At 41.1% G+C, this 20,629-nt stretch overlaps 1 protein-coding gene across 1 annotated transcript in view; it reads right to left on the bottom strand.

The window, feature by feature from the left end:
* The window catches only part of ankhb (ANKH inorganic pyrophosphate transport regulator b), a 129,536-nt gene that overhangs the window by 92,029 nt on the left and 16,878 nt on the right, over positions 1 to 20,629 (bottom strand). The window contains exon 2 of the mRNA XM_080205039.1: positions 3,893 to 4,109. Within this exon, the coding sequence (XP_080061165.1) occupies positions 3,893 to 4,109 (217 nt within the window). The remainder of the gene's footprint in view (positions 1 to 3,892; positions 4,110 to 20,629) is intronic.

Raw genomic sequence — 20,629 nt, 5'->3', positions numbered from 1 at the left:
TGTATATAGTACACATTGCTGCCAGGGACATGGTGTTGTCTGGTGGGGGTAATATCTGCATGGACAGAGAGTTAAAATGGAGTTCATATGACACAACTGCCTCTAACTGATAGTGACATTTACTATTAAGATTGGTCAAAGCATTCTAGGTCATTCACACACACCAGATAGTTCTACACCGTTAAGCTGTTCTTTAAGGTGTTACTTTGATTTAGAAGAAACAGGAGGAGAAACTATACAATAATCAGTGACTACAGTGGTGCCAATAGATAAGGATAAAGACTATGACAGAAAAATAGGTTGGAATTATGGGCTGGATTTTATATGCCCCACGAGGTGTGCTTTTGGTGAAAGGGCACAGAAAATAGGGTGGGTGTCCAGCGCACCAACCACTTGCCTGCATACCCCTGAGCACACCCTGTAAAAAGGTGTGGGCAAGTGCCAAAATCGTCACCGCATCTGCCATGTTTAAAAATAATTTTAAAAGTCAATTGATCTTTGAAACAAACCAATTGATCTCAATAATATGCTGCCCACACCATAATATATTTGGTGTGGGTGGGAGCTGGCAGGCCGTTTTTTTTTGTTGAAAAACACATCTGTTTAAAAAAGGGGTTTGAAAAGGGCACCCACTGAGCTTTGCACACAAATAATGTGGGAAAATACCCAGAGTGAGTGCAGGTATTAGGAACCTGGAGCAACATGGGAATTCATTGCAGAGGGGAATGAGGTGTTTTTTGCTTTTTCTTTGAACTTTTAAATCTTAAGAGAGTGATCTTGCTCTGCTGCAATAGTAGAGGACACAAGTGAGAGAACTGGTTGGTAAATGGTGGGTAAGGGCGGGTAAAAATTTAACATAGTTTCAGAGATTGTTTTTGTGGTTTATAGTCTGTAAGGGTTGTGTTCAGTGGAAATGAGGAGCAAGAAAGAGAATCCAAGAGAATTGGAAATAATCTGATGTCAAGCATCTTCCTAAAGTTTAAATTAAAAGGGTAAATCATGGCAGGAGAGCTCCATGTGGAAAGCTGAGAACTCCTTCAGTGCCTGGGATCAGCATATGTGCAGGAAGTGCCTCCAGCTGTGGCTCCCGGAAACCTGTGTTTTGGAGCCGGAGCAGCATCTGGGGACACTGTGGTGTATCTGTGACGCAGAGAGTATCGTGACTAGCACGTATAGAGAGGTGGTCACTCCATAGGCTGAGATTCTCCAGGCAGGAAGGAAATGGGTGACAATCAGGCAGAGCAAGAGGCTGAGGCAAGCAATGCAAGAATCTCCTGTGGCCATTCCCTTGAAAAACACAGATATACTGTTGAGGGGAACGATCTCATAGGGGAAAGCAGCAACAGCTAAATTCTTTGCACCACGGCTGCTGCTGCTGCAGTAGGGAGGATTAAATGCAAGGGAATGCTGTTCAGTTGTAAGGGGAATAGATAGGCATCTCTGTGGCCACAAACAAGACTCTAGGATAGTATGTTGTCTCGCTGGTGCTAGGATCAAGGATGTCTTGGAGCAGTTGCAGGACATTCTGGAGGGGGATGTGAACAGCTAGTGGTGGTAGCACACATTGGTACAAACGACATAGGTTTAAAGAAAAGAAATGCGGTCCTAAAAATATTAGGAGTTAGGGAGAAAGTTGAGAAGTCAGACCTCAAAAGATAGTGACCTCAGGATTACTACCAGTGGCATGCTAGTCAGACAGAAATAGCAAGGTATATTGGATGAATACGTGGCTGAAGAAATGTTGTGATGAGGAGGGTTTCAGACTCCTGGGATGTTGGGAATGGTTCTGGGGGAGGTGGGACCTATAGAAGCTGGATGGAATTACACCTGGCCAAGATCAGTACTGAGGGGGAGTATCTGTTAGAGTGTATTTGCAAAAAGTGGATGAATTAATCATGCAAATAAATGTAAATGGGTATGATATAGTTACAGAGACACAGAGGAGACCAGAGCTGAGGTATTCAGTGTTTAGGAAAGACAGGCGAAAAGATAAAGGAGGTGGAGTTGTATTGATGGTTAAAGAGGAAATTAACACCATAATGAGGAAGCATATTAGCTCCAACAATGTGAAATCTATCTGGGTACAGCTAAGAAACACCAAGGGGCAAAAAATGTTTTGGATATAGACATCCAGACTTGAGACAAAATGGATCAAAGGATATGGGGGAGGTGTGGGGAAGGTGTGGGGAAGGTAGGATCAGGCTACTGAGTTGGATGATTAACAATAATCATACTGAATGGCAGAGCAGGCTCGAAGGACTGAATAACCTCCTCCTGCTCTTATTTTCTATGCTTCTATTATTAAGGATGTTATAACTGGACAGTTAAGAAGGGAAATCATGTTTGACTCATTTATAAGAGTTCTTTGAGGAAGTAACAAGCAACGTGGACAAAGAGGAAACTGTGGATAAATTGCTTGGATTTCTAGGAGACAATTGATAAGGTGCCACCTGAAAGATTACCATGCAAATTAAGAATTCATGATTTAGGCTGTAACATATGAGCATGGACAGAACGTTAGTTAGCCAACAGGAAATCAAGAATAGGCATAAATGGGTCATTTTTAGGTTGGCAGGATATGACCAGTGGAGTGGCCAGAAATGGTACTGCAGCAACTTACCTCGGACAAAACCCAAGGGCAGGAATTTTACCCGCCCACCACAGGAATCAGAGTGGGTGAACAGCAGAGCGTGGGAAGGTCCATTGACCTCAGGCAGGATTTTATGGTTTCGGGACGAGCGAGACTGTAAAATGCCACCCCATGATTGTTGATGAGGTGGGTCCTGGGGGCAGGCGGATAGGGGACACTGTTGGGAGGGGAATGATTGGAATTAGGCAAAGGAAGATGTCCCAGAACTTGCAGGGGGAGGGGCGTAAAATTCTGGCCCATGAATCACAAAGTTAACGTGCAAGTGGTTAGGAAAGTAAATAGAATGTTGTGGTTTATTGCAAGGGGAATAGAACATAAAATTTTGAATGTTTTGCTACAGTTGTTGAGGCCACACCTAAAGTACTGTGTATAGTTTGTTCTCCTTATTTTAAGAAAGGATATCAATATGTGAGAAGCAGTCCAAGGAAGGTTCACTTGACTGATAGCTGGGTTGGGATGGTTATCGTATGAGGAAAGGTTGAGCAGGCTAGACCTATAACCATCTGAGAGATGATCTTATTGAAATGTGTAAGATCCTGAGGAGGCTTAACATGTTGGATGCTGAAAGGATACTTCCCCTTGTGGGAGAGATTAGAATTAAGGGACACTGTTTCAAAATAAGGGGGTCTCCCATTTAAGACAGCAATAAGAAGAAATTTCTTTCGGGGTCGTGAATCTTTGGATGTCTTTTCCCTGAAAAGCAATAATGGTCATTGAATATTTTTAAGGCAGAGGTAGATAGTTTCTTGACTAATAAGGGAATCAAAGGATATTAGGGGTAGAAGGAATGTGGAGTTGAAGTTGCAATCAGAATCAGCCATAATCTTAATGAATGGTGGAATAGAACTCCTGTTCTCGATCTCTAATTTCCTCCAGGACCACAAATATCTGAGATATCTGCTTTCCTTCATGTCTGACCTCTTGAAAATCCCCAATTTTACTTTAACATAATTGTGCACGCTTTCAGGTGCTCAGGCCTAAAAGCTCTTTAAATAAAATTTTGTTGTTGGCAAGTTATGTGGAAAATAATTAGTGTTGTCCTTCTTTCAAATTCACTTCTGGTCCTGGAATATGCTGAACATAAAAGGGATTTAGCTAAATTTCAAAAATCTGAAAAGTATGCAAAACAGGCTGCTTTCAATATAGAAAAGTTCAATCAAACATCTGATATTTATTCACGTAATTAAATGGCATGCAGCTAAGTTTCCAATTCACGTCACAGACATAAAGATATAAGATTACCTATTAGAATATGAAAGATGGCAGCCACAGTACCAGCTGTGACCATGCAGAGGACAGCCTTGATCCTATCGCGTCGACTATGAACAAATACCAGTCCCACGTTCTTAAAGTCACTCATTGGCCCTGTGAAGAACTTCATGAGGGAGTAGGCCAACCCATAGCTAGCAAGCATCTTGATGGCATCCTCTTTAACAGCTGCTATGCCTCTGTTTAGCGCCTTTCAGAAAAAAACAGTAGATGGGAAATAATTAAAATTAATCTTAAAATTACCTTTTAATATACATTCAATTGGTTTCAACATCATTTTATTCAATGAAAAGTTTAGAATTTCCCAGTAACGCTAAGAGACACAATGATCCGATGTTCCAGGATGAGTCAGGACCAGATGTTATCAAATGCTCTATAGTTTGGATGGAATTTCTGCAGTCGCAGCCAGGTGAGGGTTTGAGATGTTGCCTATATGAATTTTTTAAAAATATCTGACTATATTTAACCTCAGTTAACTGAGGTTTGTGAAAGTGGAAGGTCAGGTGTCAGCTTGGATAAAAATTGGCTTAAGCACAGAAAACATTAAGTAATCCTAAACAGATTGGAGGATGGTACACAGTGGTGTTCCCCAGTAGATCACTGCTTTTTCTGAAACACATTGACTCTCTATTCTAATATCCTTGTCAAACTTTAAAACAGTAAACTAATTGAACCAGGAAAACAAATGGTGGCCTGCATTCCACAATTTTCCACTTCATTCAAAATAAAGATTAGACCCTGACAGTAACCTTTAAGAGATAATATGAAATCAAAATATGCAGTGCATTCAGAGCTGCCTCTCATCCCCAGAGAGTGTCTGCAAATTCTCCATCTCCTTCAAATTACACTGAGTGAAAGAGCCCGAGCTGCTGCTGGAGTAATCCAGAAGGAACTGCAACTTCCACAACAAGATGGAGAAAACTAGACAGCAGCTTCATTTCCAGCCTAACATTTTTGTTACAAATTAGAAACCATAATGATCAACATAATCTCCAACGTACAGTATTTTGCAAAAATTCAGCTATTGTATAAGTTAAAAGCAGCAAAAGGAATTCTGAAAACTGGATTAGCATTGAAACAAGTAGCAAATTTTGGCAGACATAACACATGTAGTCATAATAACCATGCTAAATCAACAATCTCAGTCACTAATAGTGGCACAATTTGAGAGTTCCTTAACCCTAAAACTGAAATGCACTGTTAAAACATAGTTTAAAAGGGGGAGGATCTGCACCACTAATAATTTATGGTTGAAATGTAGTCACTGTTGTAAAGTAAAAAACACCAGACTGAAAATTGCAAGGGAAACTAGCACCAGTCAAATGGTTCTTTTTAAATACTCTGCCATTCCAGCTTCCTTTGGGCAGAGGATCCTCTATATGGACTCACTGCTTGCCTGGATTGTTGTTGTTGCTAGCATATCTTCACATCGGTACTTTTTTTGCCCTTTGGGGAATAGGGGGGTGGAGGGGAGTGGTGGGAGGATTCCTGAGCTTTTTATCAGCCTGCTGAACTGCGCTGAATGCTCCTTCCATGGCCAACAAGTTCTGGACTTGGACTCAAACCACTTCAGTGTTAGGGGTGCCATCACTGTGCTACAAGGCCTCCACTGCTTGCCTGCATGAGGCTTGGGCATCTCTATTTGTCAATGGTGGTTTGAAGAGCCTGGAACTGGACACTTCCCTCGTACAGGTCTGAACTGCTTGGCATTTGTGGGTCTATGTCTTTGAAACCTCCCAAATACTGTAAGGATTCCCCAAGCAAAAGTAATGTTCCAGCGAGCAAAATGAAATCATTGATGTTCCAGGGAACAGCATTTGGAAAACGCTAATAATTTTTTGATCACAATATCATGAACTTTAGATAGTTCATGGAAAATACTCAACTGGAGAAGGCTGAATGTTGGTGAGTTGAAAAGGAATTTGGCCAAGTGGATGGGAGTCAAAGATTGGCAGGTAAAACAATAAATGAGCAATGGGAGGGCTTCAAAGAGGATCTAGCTTATGTACATAATAGAGGCACTCCCACAAGGGGGAAAAGGAAGCAAATCCAAAGCTAGCGCTGTCTGGATGATTGAAGACGTAGAAATTAAAAAGAAGCAGAAAGGAGAGTCTAATGATCAATTTCAGGCTGAGAGTTCGGTGCAGAACCAAGCTGAAGATGGAACATTAAGATTTTTTTTGAAGTGATAAAAGGAGTAAAAGACAGTTTGAGAAGCTTTGATTAGCTGCTTATTTAAAAGGGAACCCCAAAATCTTTTATAACTTGTAAAAAATAATAAAAGGATAGTTAATGGAAAGGTGAGGCTTATAATAGACTGAGAAGAAATTATGTTGTAGTAGTCCCCAAGGGATTAGAAAGGTGTCAGCAGGTACAAAATTATCCACAAGACAGAAAACAATGAATGGTTGTATTTCAAGCTGGGGGAAATATAATGTAGTTCACCCCCAACACAGACCCCAAACCTCCAGGGGTTGTAAGGCTATTATTTCTTTTGATGTATTGTGCTGACATACAGGACATATTTCAAAGTCTTCAGATGAAATGAAACTCAGAAATGTAGAAAGCCATCAGGGGATATAACAGACTTTCATGTGGACATTGGACAGATGGATGAGAAATGAGCACATGTGGCATTTGCAATTTAATTCTAAGAAGTATTAGGATGATTGAGGAAAGGCAATGAAAACTAAATGATACAATTTTAAAGTGAATGCAGGATCAGAAAAACATGGTGATTCACATATGCAAATCTATGAAGGCAGTAGGACAAACTGAGAAGGATGTTGAAGCATATGTGATCTTTGGCTTTTTAAACCGAGGTAGAGAGAATACATAAGTCAGCAAGTTATGCTGGTGCATAAGTGGTTATGCACCAGCTGTAGCATTTTGATCAATTCTGGGCACTAATAATTTAGGAAGAATGTTGAAGGCTTAGAACGCATGCAGAGACCATTTCCTAAAATGGTATAAGGGTTACAATACATGGAAAGTTGAGTATTGCTCTCCTTGGGACAGAGAACGTGCAGCAGACCAGGTGTAGTGTGTCAAAATTCGAAGATGAGTGGCAGAACAAAGTGTGCAGAGGACGCTGAAAGTCTGCAAAAAAAAAAGGATATAGATAGTCTAAATGAGTAAGGTTCTGGCAGATGGAGTACAATGTTGGTAAATGTGAGGTCATTCAATTTGATAGGAATAACAATAAAATGTACTACTATTTAAATGGTAAAAAAGTTTGTAGCGTGCTGCTGTGTAGAAGGATCTGAGTGTCCTTTACAAGAATCACAAAAAGTTGGTTTGCAAGTGCAACAGGTATAAGAACACGAGAACATAAGAAATAGGAGCAGGAGTAGGCCATCTAGCCCCTCGAGCCTACCCCGCCATTCAATAAGATCATTGCTGATCTGAAGGGGATCAGTTCCACTTACCCGCTTTCTCCCCTTATCGATCAGAAATCTATCTACCCGTGACTTAAACAATTAAGAAGATTAAAGTAATCAAGAAGATTAAGAATTCTGTCCTTCATTGCTAGAGGGATGGCGTTTAAGAGAAGGTTACGTTGCAGCTGTATAAGGTGCTGGTGAGGCCACACCAGGAGTAGTGTGTCCAGTTTTGGTCTCCTTACTTGAGAAAGGGTATACTGGCACTGGAGGGGTGCAGAGGAGATTGACTAGATTCCAGAGTTGAGAATGTTGGCTTATGATGAGAGACTGAGTAGACTGGGACTATACAAATTGGAATTCAAAAGAAGGAGGGGAGATCTTATAGAAACATAGGAGATTATGAAGGAAATAGATAAGATAGAAGCAGGGAGATTGTTTCCACTGGCAGGTGAAACTAGAACTAGGGGACATAGCCTCAAAATAAGAGGGAGCAGATTTAGGACCAAGTCGAGGAGGAATTTCTTCACCCTAAGGGTTGTGAATCTGTGGAATTCCCTGCCCAGTGAAGCAGTTGAGGCTACCTCATTGAATGTTTTTAAGGCAAGGATAGATAAATTTTTGAACAGTGAAGGAATTAAGGGTTATGGTGAGCGGGCGGGTAAGTGGAGCTGAGTCCACAAGAAGATCAGCATGATCTTATTGAATGGCAGAGCAGGCTCGAAGAGCCAGATGGCCTACTCCTGCTCCTAGTTCTTGTGTTCTTCTGAGGAAAAAGCAGAGGAAGTGGCTCACCTCAACATCCTGTGCACGCGACAGTGAGTGTACTGCTTAGTGATTCTATTAACAAACGTATTCTTCTTTCTCTTCCAGCACTTGATGGTACACTTATAAACAGCAATGTGGCACAGTGGTTAGCTCTGCTGCCTCACAGTGCCAGAGACCCAGGTTCAATTCCACCTTGGATCACTGTCTGTGTGGAGTTTGCACGTTCTTCCTGTGTCTGCGTGGGTTTCCTCCAGGTGTTCCTGATTCCTCCCCCAGTCCAAAGATGTGCACGTTAGGCTGATTGGCCTTGCTAAATTGACCCTAGTGTCAGGGGATTAGCAGGATAAACGTGCGGGGTCACGGGAATAGGGCCAGGGTGGGATTGTGGTTGATACAGACTCAAATGGCCTCCTTCTACATTGCAGGGATTCTATGATTCTAGGAGAAAATTAATAGGACGTTCAAGGTCATGAAGGGTTTTAAGTAAATAAGGGGAAACTTCCAGTGCCAGAAAGGCTGGTAATCAGGAAAAATTTAGGGTAACTGGCACCAAAACTAGAGAAACAATGGAGCGAATTTTCCCATTCTGCCTGCCACAGGCATCGTAGTGGGCAAGGGGTGGACCACGGGAAGGTTGACCTCAGGTGGGATTTTCTGTTTTGGGGCGAGCATGGCTAAAAAAAACCCGCCTAATCCCACTGATTGTTGTGATTTGCACTCTGAGAGGATGGTGAAAACAGATTCATAGAAACTTCCAAAGGGAATTGGGTAAATATTTGCATGTCTAAAAAAAAGGGCAGAGGAATGGGACTAAGCTGCTTCATGGAGCTGACACGAGGTGATGGGCCTTCATTTGTGCTACATCATTCTGTGATTCTATGAATTCAAATGACAGCCTGCAGGCTCTCAAAGATAGGACACAAAACGTAATGTGCTATTTAATTTCAGTGATAGCACTGATGGAATATGGAAAGTACTACTGTATGGAGGAACTTAAGGTGATGAGCATTGATGAAGTTAAGGTGGAGCTAGATAAGTACATGAGGGAGATAGGAATAGAAGGATATGTTGATAGGGTAAGATGGAAGGTGGGAGGATACTTATGTGGAGCATAAACACCTGCAATATATTTGTTGGACTGAATAACTACTTATGCGTTGTTTGCATAATGCAACATTAGATTAAATTTTTAAATGGCTGGGGAGGCCAAGATCAGAGGCACTTCACACCCATCACATCAATTCCCTGTTCTAACAACTTACGTTTCCAAGGTTACCGAGCTTCCCCTGAAATTTTCGTCAACTGTCTACTTACTGAATTTCGTCAAGATTAATCTCTGATTGAATAAAGACTGCAACACAAAATGTGCCATTCAGGGATGGCATGGTGGCATATTGGTTAGCACTGTGCCAAGGACCCAGAATCGATTCCCGGCTTGGGTCACTTGTCTGTGTGGAGTTTGCATGAATTTCCTCTACAGGCTGCAGTTTCCTCCCATAGTCTGAAAGATGTGCTGGTTAGGTGGACTGGCCATGTTAAATTCTCCCTCATTGTACAAGAACAGGCGCCGGAGTGTGGCGACTGGAGGACTTTCACAGTTAACTTCACTGCAGTGTTAATGTAAGCCTACTTGTGACATTAATAAATAAACATTAAACAAAAAAGACATTCATTCTAATTTGGATCAACGTTGCTCAGGCTCTTGGAGGCCTTAACGCACGATTATTTGACAGTAAGCAAAACAGTGGAGAAATCAATTGCTCCTGAAATAAATTACATATCATACCATTCCTCGTGTATTCCAACCTTTATCACCAAGTTATTTCAGAACACAAACTGCCAATATTGTTCATCATTCATAGGATAGGATGATGCAATTGAACTCTCCCAGTGAAATTCAATCAGCACCGTTTAATTAAAGTACATATTTCACTTTACAATCCAGTCAGATCATTCTTAATGGAAAACATTCACCCCAATATTCAAAGGATTTTTTAAGGTCATACTTTATGTATGTTGTCAGATTGTTTTCAAAACATTCACTGGATGGATCATTCTGTAATTCTCAAATAATCGACTGACCTCAGTAACATGATCAACAATCATGTGACATCTAAACAAGCCACAGCATTATTGTACACTAAAAAGAATTTTGGCAATTTGTCACAGAATATCTCATTTCTCCAAAAATGAATACTTTCAATGCTCAATAAAACACCAGTTTATAAAGTAACCAATCCCATAGGTGGCACGGCAGAGAAATGGACCTATTTTTATCTTATTTCACTTAGTGGAGAATAAGGAAGTGGCTGATGAAATGTGACAAATATTTTGGTTGTGTCCTCACCATAAAGGATATAAAAACATTCCAGTAATAGCTGTGAATATGAAGATAGAGGAGAGAGAGGAGCTTGGTGAAAATACAATCATTAGGGAAAGGGTAAGGAGCAAACTAGTGGATCGGCAAGTCTCTGAGTCCAGATGGTCTTCATCCTAGGGTCTTAAAAGCAGTGGTTAATGAGATAAATGTGTTGTTCCAGCGATTTTGGAAAGATTCCATCAGACCAGAAAGTATCAAATATAACCCTTCTATCCCCAAAGAGAGGCAGGACACTATAGGCCTGTTAGCTTGATGTCTGTCATGGGGAAGGTGCTGGAATTGATCATTAAAGAGTTTATTGCCGGGCACTTTGAAAACTCAAAGTAACCTGGAAGAGAGTCAGTATGGCTTTGTGAAAGGGAATGTTCTTAGAGCTCTTTGAAGAGTAATATAAGCTGTGGATAGAGGGGAACCTGTAGATATACTGCACTTGGATTTCCAGAAGGCATTTGATAAGATGCCACATCAAAAATTATTGCAAAAAATAATAGCTCATGGTGCAGAGGGTAATATATTGAAGTTTGGCTGGTAGAAAGCAGGGTAAGCATAAATAAATCTTTGTTTGATTGGCAAAAAGTGATGAGTAGGGTCTGTGCTGGAACCTCAACTTTTTACAATTCACATCTATGGCCTAGTTGAGTGGACCAAAGGCAAAGCAACTAGGTTTTCAGACAACACAAATATTGGTAGGAAAGTATGTTGTAAATAAGGCAGGGGGTATAGGACAAAGATGAGGAGAATTTCTTTTCTTTCAGAGAATTGTGCAAATTTGGAACTCTGCCTCAGAAGGCACTGGAAGCAGGATCACTGAAGGGGTAATATATTCTTATTAGGCAAGGGAATCAAAGGGTATTTGGGGTAGATGGGAATGTATTATTCAACACAAACAACTCAGCCTTGATTCATTGAATGGCACAGCAGGTTTGAGAAGCTGAACAACTTACTTCTGCTCTTATTTTGTATGTCTGTATGCATGTTCGTATTCAAAGCAAAACAACAGAATGCTGAGTGATAAGTGCGATGGATTGCTAATAAATACTGTGCTCTGCGAATATCAGGAATTTTCTGTGAATTTCATATAACAGCCAGGGACTCTGGGGAAGTGCCGGAAGATTGGAAAAAGGCTAATGTTACGCCGCTGTTTAAAAAAGGTAGCAGACAAAAGGCAGGGAATTATAGGCTGGTTAGTTTAACGTCTGTAGTTGGAAAAATGCTAGAATCCGTCATCAAAAAAGAAGTAGCGTGGCACCTAGATAAGAATGGTTTGATCGAGCAGACGCAGCATGGATTCGTTAAAGGGAAGTCGTGTTTGACAAATTTATTGGATTCCTATGAGGATGTGACTAGTACAGTAGACAGAGGGGACCCAGTGGATGTGGTGTTTTTAGATTTCCAAAAGGCGTTTGATAAGGTGCCTCACAAAAGGTTGCTGCAGAAGGTTAGGGTGCACGGAGTTGGGGATAAGGTGTTAGCGTGGATAGAGGATTGGCTGTCTAATAGGAAGCAGAGTGTTGGTATCAATGGGTGCTATTCTGGTTGGCGGTTGGTGACTAGTGGAGTGCCACAGGGATCGGTGCTGGGGCCTCAACTGTTTACCATTTACACAGATGATCTGGAGGAGGGGGCTGAGTGTAGGGTGACATTTGCTGATGACATGAAGATGAGTGGAAAAGCAAATTGCGTGGAGGGTGTGGAAAGTCTGCAGAGAGATCTGGATAGGCTGAGCGAGTGGGCGAGGACCTGGCAGATGGAGTATAATGTTAGCAAGTGTGAGGTTATCCACTTTGGCAGAAATAATAGTAGGAGGGATTATTATTTAAAAGGCAAAAAGTAGGGAGGTCTTGCTGCAACTGTACAGGGCACTGGTGAGGCCGCAGCTGGAGTACTGTGTGCAGTTTTGGGCGCCGCACCTGCGCAAGGATATTCAGAAGTACTGTGTGCAGTTTTGGTTGCCGCACTCGCGGAAGGATATATTGGCCTTGAAGGGAGTGCAGAGGAGGTTCACTAGGCTGATACTGGAAATGAGGGGGTTGACCTATGAAGAGAGACTAAATAGACTGGGTCTGTACTCATTGGAGTTTAGAAGGATGAGGGGGGATCTTATAGAGACGTATAAGATAATGAAGGGGATGGATAGGGTAGAGGTAGAGAGATTCTTCCTGCTTAGAAAGGATAGCAGGACTAGAGGACACAGCCTCAAGATGGGGGGGGGGGCGCGAGTGCGGTTTAGATCAGAGTGGAGGAGGAACTTTTTCAAAGGGTGGTGAATCTCTGGAATTCTCTGCCCGTTGAAGTGGTGGAGGCTACCTCACTAAATATATTTAAGTCACGGGTAGATAGGTTTCTGATAGACGGGGGAATTAAGGGTTACGGGGAGAAAGCGGGAAAGTGGAACTGATCCACTTCAGATCAGCCGTGATCTTATTGAATGGCGGGGCAGGCTTGAAGGGCTAGATGGTCTACTCCTGCTCCTATTTCTTATGTTCTTACGTTCTTATGTCAGTTTGTAAATTGCTCAGGTTAACAAAGAACAACAAAGAACAAAGAACAAAAACAGCCCGGGAAACAGGCCCTTCAGCCCAACGAGCCCGCGCCACCATCTTAACACCACCAGTCCCCCCCTCCACCCATGACCCTTATCTGATGTTTTATGGCCATCCACATTGAGAGAAACTAATTTAGGGACAATTTATTACTGCCAATCAGCCTAACAGCACATTTTTGGGGTGTGGGAGGAAACCTACATTGGGGAGGCCAAGAAAGCAGATGAACATAATTCATGGGTACTGAGGATCCAGTCTAAAGTACCATGAGTTTTGACTTATAAATACAAACTGCCCGTGTTGACATTTGCTATTTTGGTTAAAATCACATGTTGCATTAGTGTGATTCAGAGATGAATGGAAGAATTGAACCAAGCAAAAGGGGTAGCTTAGAGATCAGTCCCAAACTTACAATAAACAAGATTTTAAAAGGCAGAATTCTAATTGAATAGGATTAATAAATGTGACTTTTTGTAATTAATGCTGATTAGATTTTTCACAATGAACTTGGTTGTTTGGACATACTGTACTTACACAGCTGCCTGAGAATGTACATCATTCACCCAAGTCTGTGATATTTACAGTTTGCCAAGAACAAACCACTGCTACCTCAGTAAAAGGCACCTCTGTTTTTACTAGAAAAGTGGAGGGTGCAGGGAGAAAGAAAGGTAAATAGTTGATTTTAGTTTTCAGCTATGTAAATATTTTGCTCAGTCAATTCTTTTAATAATTTCTGTCAAACAACAATTACCTAAATGTTATATTTTTCTTTATATTAGGCATATTCCTAATCAGGAGATGTTCTGTCATATGCTGGCTATATTGGACTCTATATTTAGTCTGATTCAGCATTATTTTTGTTTTGCAGAGTATTGATTAATATTAAAAAGGTGCAATGAAAACAGAATAGTAGAAGCTAATCTATTTTCATTCTTTGGGGCCTACTACTACCAGGGTGACACTGTCAAAGTAGCACTCCCAGGTGCCATGCCCTACCATGTCCTTCACCACCCAGGGGCTATTCTTATCTCTGCGCCCTCAGCGTTGTTATCAAGACAGGTTTTCGATTTTGAAAACCAGTAGTGACTCTCGCTAGCATCACGCCAACAAGGGCGGGGGGGAGGGTTGGGGGGGCATTCAATGCTCTCGGAAACAATCGCATTAATGATATTTTAATTCATTAATTTAGTGGAAATCAGATTCACGTTGCCAATGGAGGGGGTGGGAGGGAAGATTTCAAACGGAGATCTTGCCGTTGCAAATCCTGTTATGGTTCTCTTGCGAGGATTAGTGACCATAGCAGGAATTGTGCACACAGTGACCGGGCCCTGAGAATTGTGCAGAATATTCAAAAGTGGAAAAAAAACACATCTAGAAGATGCACTGCTAAAACTCACCAAGGCTCATTAGGCAGCACCATCTAAACTCACAACAACTACCACCTAGAAGGACAAAAGCAGCAAACATATGGGAACACCACCACCTGTAAGCTCCCTTCTACCACGCTGACATGAAATTATGTCACTGTTCCTTCACTGTCACTGGGTAGAATTCTGGACATCCTCCCTACCAGCACTGAGTATAACTACACCTCAGGCTGAAGTGGTTCAAGATAGAAGCTCACCACCACCTTCTCAAAGGTAATCAGGGATGGGCTACACTAGCCAGCGACACCCACATCACATAAATGAATTTTAAAAATATGAAAATCCCTTAACATTGAGATGGAATAGCCTTTGAAAAATTAACAAGGAACGGTGAAAACATCGACAGGATGGATTAGAAATTGTCCGTTTTTTCAATGGGTATCAACAAAGCTCATTTGAATATTTACAAATTAACTTTTGTTTGACATGTTTTACTATATTCTGCACCCTCTCCTTTCCTTCTCTAGGAACAGTATGCTTTGTCTATACAGAATGCAAGAAACAATACTTTACACTGTATACTAATACATTCAATAAATCAAATCAGAATACATTAATTTCTGATTCCATATCCAGAGAAAGGATAGATTAATTCAAATGCCAGTATTCTATTGCTCCCACCACTGAAGGGAAAGCTGCCAAGGCAAGAGATTCCAAAATAGTCTGATAAGATTAACATAGAATTATAAATTATTCACCTTGCAATTTATATTTATCAACTGAATATTGAACCATTTAGAGCTGTTAGAATTCAGGTCAAAAACTCAAAAGTGTTTTATGAAGTCCACCTGGATCATAAGTTTTACATTTTGAATTTGGCTAGGATAAACATATGTTTCACTTCAGGTATGATTCAAGTGACCCACTGGGAAGCTTTTAACAAACAAAGTTTATTTAAGAGTATAGTTAACATGCATAGAAAGAAAATTAGCAATTTTTATAAATTACAAACAAAGGAACCACAATAATATATAGTCGTTAATAAATATATCTAAAATGCTCCAATCAAACAAAACCTCCCAAAGATAAAATCCTTTCCATGGGTTAAACACAACAAGGACTAATTCACATGATACTGGAACTGAGTCCTTTGGTTGGAGAATTGAAACCCTGACTTATCAGTCTTGTAACTTCTTGCAGCCCTCTGAATACACCCAGAACAGTTTGAAATCAGAACAGCTTCCCAGAACGCCAGGGAGAGAGACTCTCTAGGCAAGCTAGCCACTAACAGCAGATTTTCCACTCCAGGAAGGCAAGAAGCCTTGCTTTCAGCTAACCAGCAGAATTTCCAATACCACGGAGACTGAAACACTTATTTTCAGCTTGATGTCCCTTCTAAACTCAAATTGAAGCCAGCCAAAACAGAATATGAAATCTTAAATTGTCCAAAACACACGACCTGTCAACCGCTCTTCCTCCTAACAATGCAGGGTCATAAAAGATTGCAGAGTAAAAATAAACAAAACCCCATTAAACCAAAAGGGGCAATAAAAGGACTCCTACAGACAACTCAGCAACAAACAGAGCTGAGGCTGTGACAGCTGCAGGGAAAATGATTTGAAAAAGAAAGTTTAAGGTACACTAACATCACAGAGGAAAATGTGAGATTTGTCAAAGAACTTAAAATCTAGATGATTGACATTCTGGCCAAGAAACCCACCTATGTCAACCAATCTATACAAATCCAGACATTTCACATGATAGCATACTGATGACATGTGAAATACAGCATGGATATATATGACCAGTTTGACTTAATTGCCAAGGGTAAAGAAATGCTGCCTGTAGCTAATTCACTATCCTCCATTAGCATCAGACTGGGCAAGTTGACCATCATGAATGCTGCAAGTTGCTTTTCAGACATGGCCAACCGTTGCCCCACCAATTGCCAACCCTGAAACTGGCTTGGTACCACGTCACTAGCCCATGAGGCATCAAAAGTCAGCACTGATGGTTTGTGGCCAGCTTCCTAACAACTTGAAAACCACCACCTATCTCCAAAACCTCTGCAGAGTAAAAAAAGCTGCTTAAATTCTCTGCAAAACGTCAATCTGCACATTATTTTTGATGATCTTCACAACTGGGAGAGATTTGCTCAGTGTTAACAACCTGCAGGTCCAGGAAGGCCACTGAGATTGTTGTATTTACCCAGAATTCCTCTAGGACCAAAGCTTAAATGGAAAGATGTGGTTTGACATCACACCTCCAATATCCTTGACAGCAGGATAATCCTAGAGGTCTGGTACCATTCCCAATTTGTCATCCTAATGCCAGGAAAACCAGCCAACAATCCCCAAAACTGCCCTCTGTCATAAGTCTACAAAATGGTCAATTGGCTCATCCTTAACTGACTAAAACCAATTTTAGAATTCACCTGCAGAGATGGAAGTGGCTGTTCTAGCTAGGTCCTGTCACACACTCCCAAGATAGGGTTGCTGAAACAGCTGAAACTGGAGCTGCCGAAGACACTGGCATGAAGGTCTGCTGCTGAAGTTTTCAACAGTCTTTCAAATGTGACTCATCAACAGCGTAAGTACCATCTCTATTTTGCTAACAAAACCAGTTGAATATGAATGCTCCATAAGGGTCTTGTAAAAGGGTTGATACTTGCAAAGATGCCCTGCATCACTCTGGAAGTTCATCTATGTCAGTGATCAATACAGAGCATTGCTGATGCAGCCATCAATGCTAGAGAAAGTAAGTAGGAGGTTCACAAGTGACTTGGAACTACTACCAGTCCAAAGAAGACAGTTGTGTCAATGTTCCATCTGATTCACACCTTTATCTTCTTCTTAGCCTTTTCACTCCTTGACAGAACATAGGCCATGGACAAATTATTTCCATCTAATCTTGTTTTGGGTCAAATTATTCAGTTATTGCCATATACAGCCATCAGCTCTCATCCGTTTCCTGTATTCCACCTCCATGTCTTTCTTGGTCTTCTTTCTGTTTCATTGCGGTTCCACATGAAAGCTTGCTGTGCAATTTGTTCTGCCTATCCAATTCCACTTTCATCTTTTGATTAGAGAATCATTGCGTCTTCTTTTGTCTCCTCCCATAGGCTAATATTACGGATGGTATTTGTATCCTAAGAATCCTTCTGAGGGATCTGGTGGTGAAGAATTGGATTTTCATCAACATTGCTTTGGTAGTCCTCCATGTTCCAGAGCCATAGAGGAGAACAGACCTTGTTGGAACTTTTTCCTTCAATTACACCAATACCAAGAAAGAGTTCAATGCTTCCTTCTGCAAAACGTGACTCATCTCTGAGCAGCCACCACCCACCCATCCATTACCCAAGATACTTAGGTTAGAATTCTATTCTATTGAAAAAGTAAAAACAAAGTTGGACCTGGTCCGTGAAATCATTGACATTTCAAGGAGAAGCTCATTCAGAACACTTCACACTGTAACAATGGTCCTTGTCTATCATGTTTCAGAACAGCTTCAGAATGCTTCTGTTCAGTGCTCCACAAGGCACTTCTCAGCCCCTATTATACTCCTTATACATCTATGACTGTGTGGCCAAGTTTGCTGATAACGCCAGCGTAGTGAGTCAGATCTCGGGATGACAAGACAGAGTACAGGAGTGAGAGACAGAATCTGGTGAACTGGTGCGATGACAATAGTCTCTCCCTCAATAACAACAAAACGAAGATGATCGTCCTCAGCTATAGGAAGTATAGTGGACAACATGCCCCTATCTACACCAACAAGGACAAAGTAGAAAGGGTTGAAAGCTTCAAGTTTTTAGGTGACCAGATCACCAACAACCTATCCTGGTCCCTCCATGCCAAGCCCACCAACACCTCTATTTTCTCAGAACACTTAGAAAATTTGGCATGTCAGCTAAGACTCTCACCAACTTTTACAGATGCACCATAGAAAGCATTCTTTTCACAGCTTGGTATGGCTCCTGCTCTGTGCAAAACCGCAAAAAACCTACAAAAGGTCATAAATGTAGCCCATTCCATCATGCAAGCCAGCTTCCCATCCAATGACTCTGTCTATACTTTCTGCTGCCTCAGCAAAGCAGCCAACATAATTAAGGACCCCACGCACCCTGGACATTCTCTCTTCCACCTTGTTTCGTCAGGAGAAAGATATAAAAGTCTGAGGTTGGTTGGTACATGACTGAAGAACAGCTTCTTCCCTGCAGCTGACATCAGACTTTTGAATGGACCTACCTTGCATTAAGTTGATCTTTTCCTACACCCTAGCTATGACTGTTTCACTACATTATGCACTTTTTCATTTCCTTCTCTATGCTTTGTCTGTATAGCACAAGAAACAATATTTTTCACTGTATACTAATATATGTGACAATAAAACAAATACTGCTCTGCCTCATAGTCCTGCAGTTTCCACACAAAAGTCATGGACATGCAGCTAAAAGCCACCATGACAACAGCATCTGGACACCTAAGTCCATTTCAACCAATTAACACCCTTCACTCCCTTTATTTCTCACCTTTTTTTGCTGCATTCCATCATATTCAGCAAAATTTTTAAAAAATCCTGATCAACACCAACCTTCCCTTTCTCAGAAATGCTTGAAAAATTGAACCATTTAATAAACAATAGCTATTATTCATGCAAATGGTATCAACCCGCTATCCAGATAGGTGAATGGGTTCATGGGGTGTATACAACATAAAGCAGTAACAGCGTAGCAAGTAGTTAGCACTGCTGCCTCACAGCACCAGGGACTGGGGTTCGACTATCGGCTTGGGTGACTGTGCGGAGTCTGCACGTTCTCTCTGTGGATTTCCTCCGGGTGCTCCAGTTTCCTCCCACAGTCTGAAAGATGTGCTTGTTTGGTTCATTAGCCATGCTAAATTCTCCCTCAGTGTACCTGAACAGACATCAGAGTGTGGCAACTAATGGATTTTCACAGTAACTTCATTGCTGTGTTCATGTAAGCCTACTTGTGACACTAATAAATAAACTTTAAAACTTTAAACTCCAGCACTTCATCATGGTCACACATTAGTGATCATTAGCTTTGACTTCCTTCAAGGATAGTGGGCAGTGCTCAATCAAATCCACACAGGCATGGACGATCTAACAACCAGCTTCACGAACAGAAGATTACAGACAGCCTGACATGCCATCAAAGGGATCTTCAACCTAGATATTCGCTGCTAAACTTTTCATTTCATATTAAAGTAGCAGTAGTACACGATTGGCTGCTCTACAAAACATTTGAATTATCAAAATTAAATTAACTCAAAACAATGCAAGTCATCAAAATATCCTTTTAAAATTTGTTTTAAAACTTTGGTGCTACTTTGGTGGTAATGTAAGCCTATTTGTGACACGAATAATTAAACTTTAAACTTAATATCCCAGTAGTGAAATATAACAAAGGGGTGGGGTGGGATAGAGGAGAGGCCAGGCATTTTTTTTTAAATTTGCCAGCATCAAGAAATTAATACTGTGGAATTAATTTTTCTGCAGAAATTGAAATGATTTTTCAATCATTTCAATTTCACAGTTCATGATAGATAAAACAATAAAGCTAATCCTCTTTGCAAATGAGATACTGGTTCCTTTTTCATGGGGTCACTTCTATTCCCAACATTGCAGCCAACCATGTGCCATTATTCATAATTTGAACTACTTTTGAATCAAGTTCTAACTTTAATCCATGTGATGATCGTCCCTTTAAGGGAGCAAAAGAGGGTCACCTGACTTGAAGGAGAAATTGGCACTGAGAGTGGAATCACCCCAGGTGGTGGAGTCCTCTGTTAGATGGAAGACAGTCTGAAGGCATGTACTAGACATGTAGGAATGACGGTAGTAGGTGGTTCCTTGGTAATAAATACCGTTTGTGTTCCTGACAAAGTGTGTATCAGTACAGCCCTTTCCAAAATCAGGTGGGTTAATTTTACCTGATTCAAAGTATCAGTTACAATCTCCCCTAATGCTCTTGTGGATAAACACTCTTCCCTGAGGGTCATTTATTTATAAAACAAGTGAATTGGGCCCAATTTGTCCTGGGTCCAGTACAGGATAGGACAGTATTCCTGGGATGTATAATTTGATTTGTCAGCTGTAGTGGACAATTCAATGCTGTCTGCAAAGTGTAACTGTCAGACAGACAAGAAGGTTTTCGAGCTCATAGCGTTGCTTTGATTGAACAGCACAATTCCGAATGGTGACCAAACGCGAATAGTGATTTGGTAGAGCTGCTGTAAGTGACCAAATTG

The sequence above is a fragment of the Carcharhinus amblyrhynchos genome, chromosome 2 (assembly GCF_965287045.1).
Source record: "Carcharhinus amblyrhynchos chromosome 2, sCarAmb.v2.hapA, whole genome shotgun sequence".
Lineage (NCBI taxonomy): Eukaryota > Metazoa > Chordata > Chondrichthyes > Carcharhiniformes > Carcharhinidae > Carcharhinus > Carcharhinus amblyrhynchos.
Note: the sequence above shows the minus strand (reverse complement) of the source record. Positions and strands in the feature narration are given on the sequence as shown.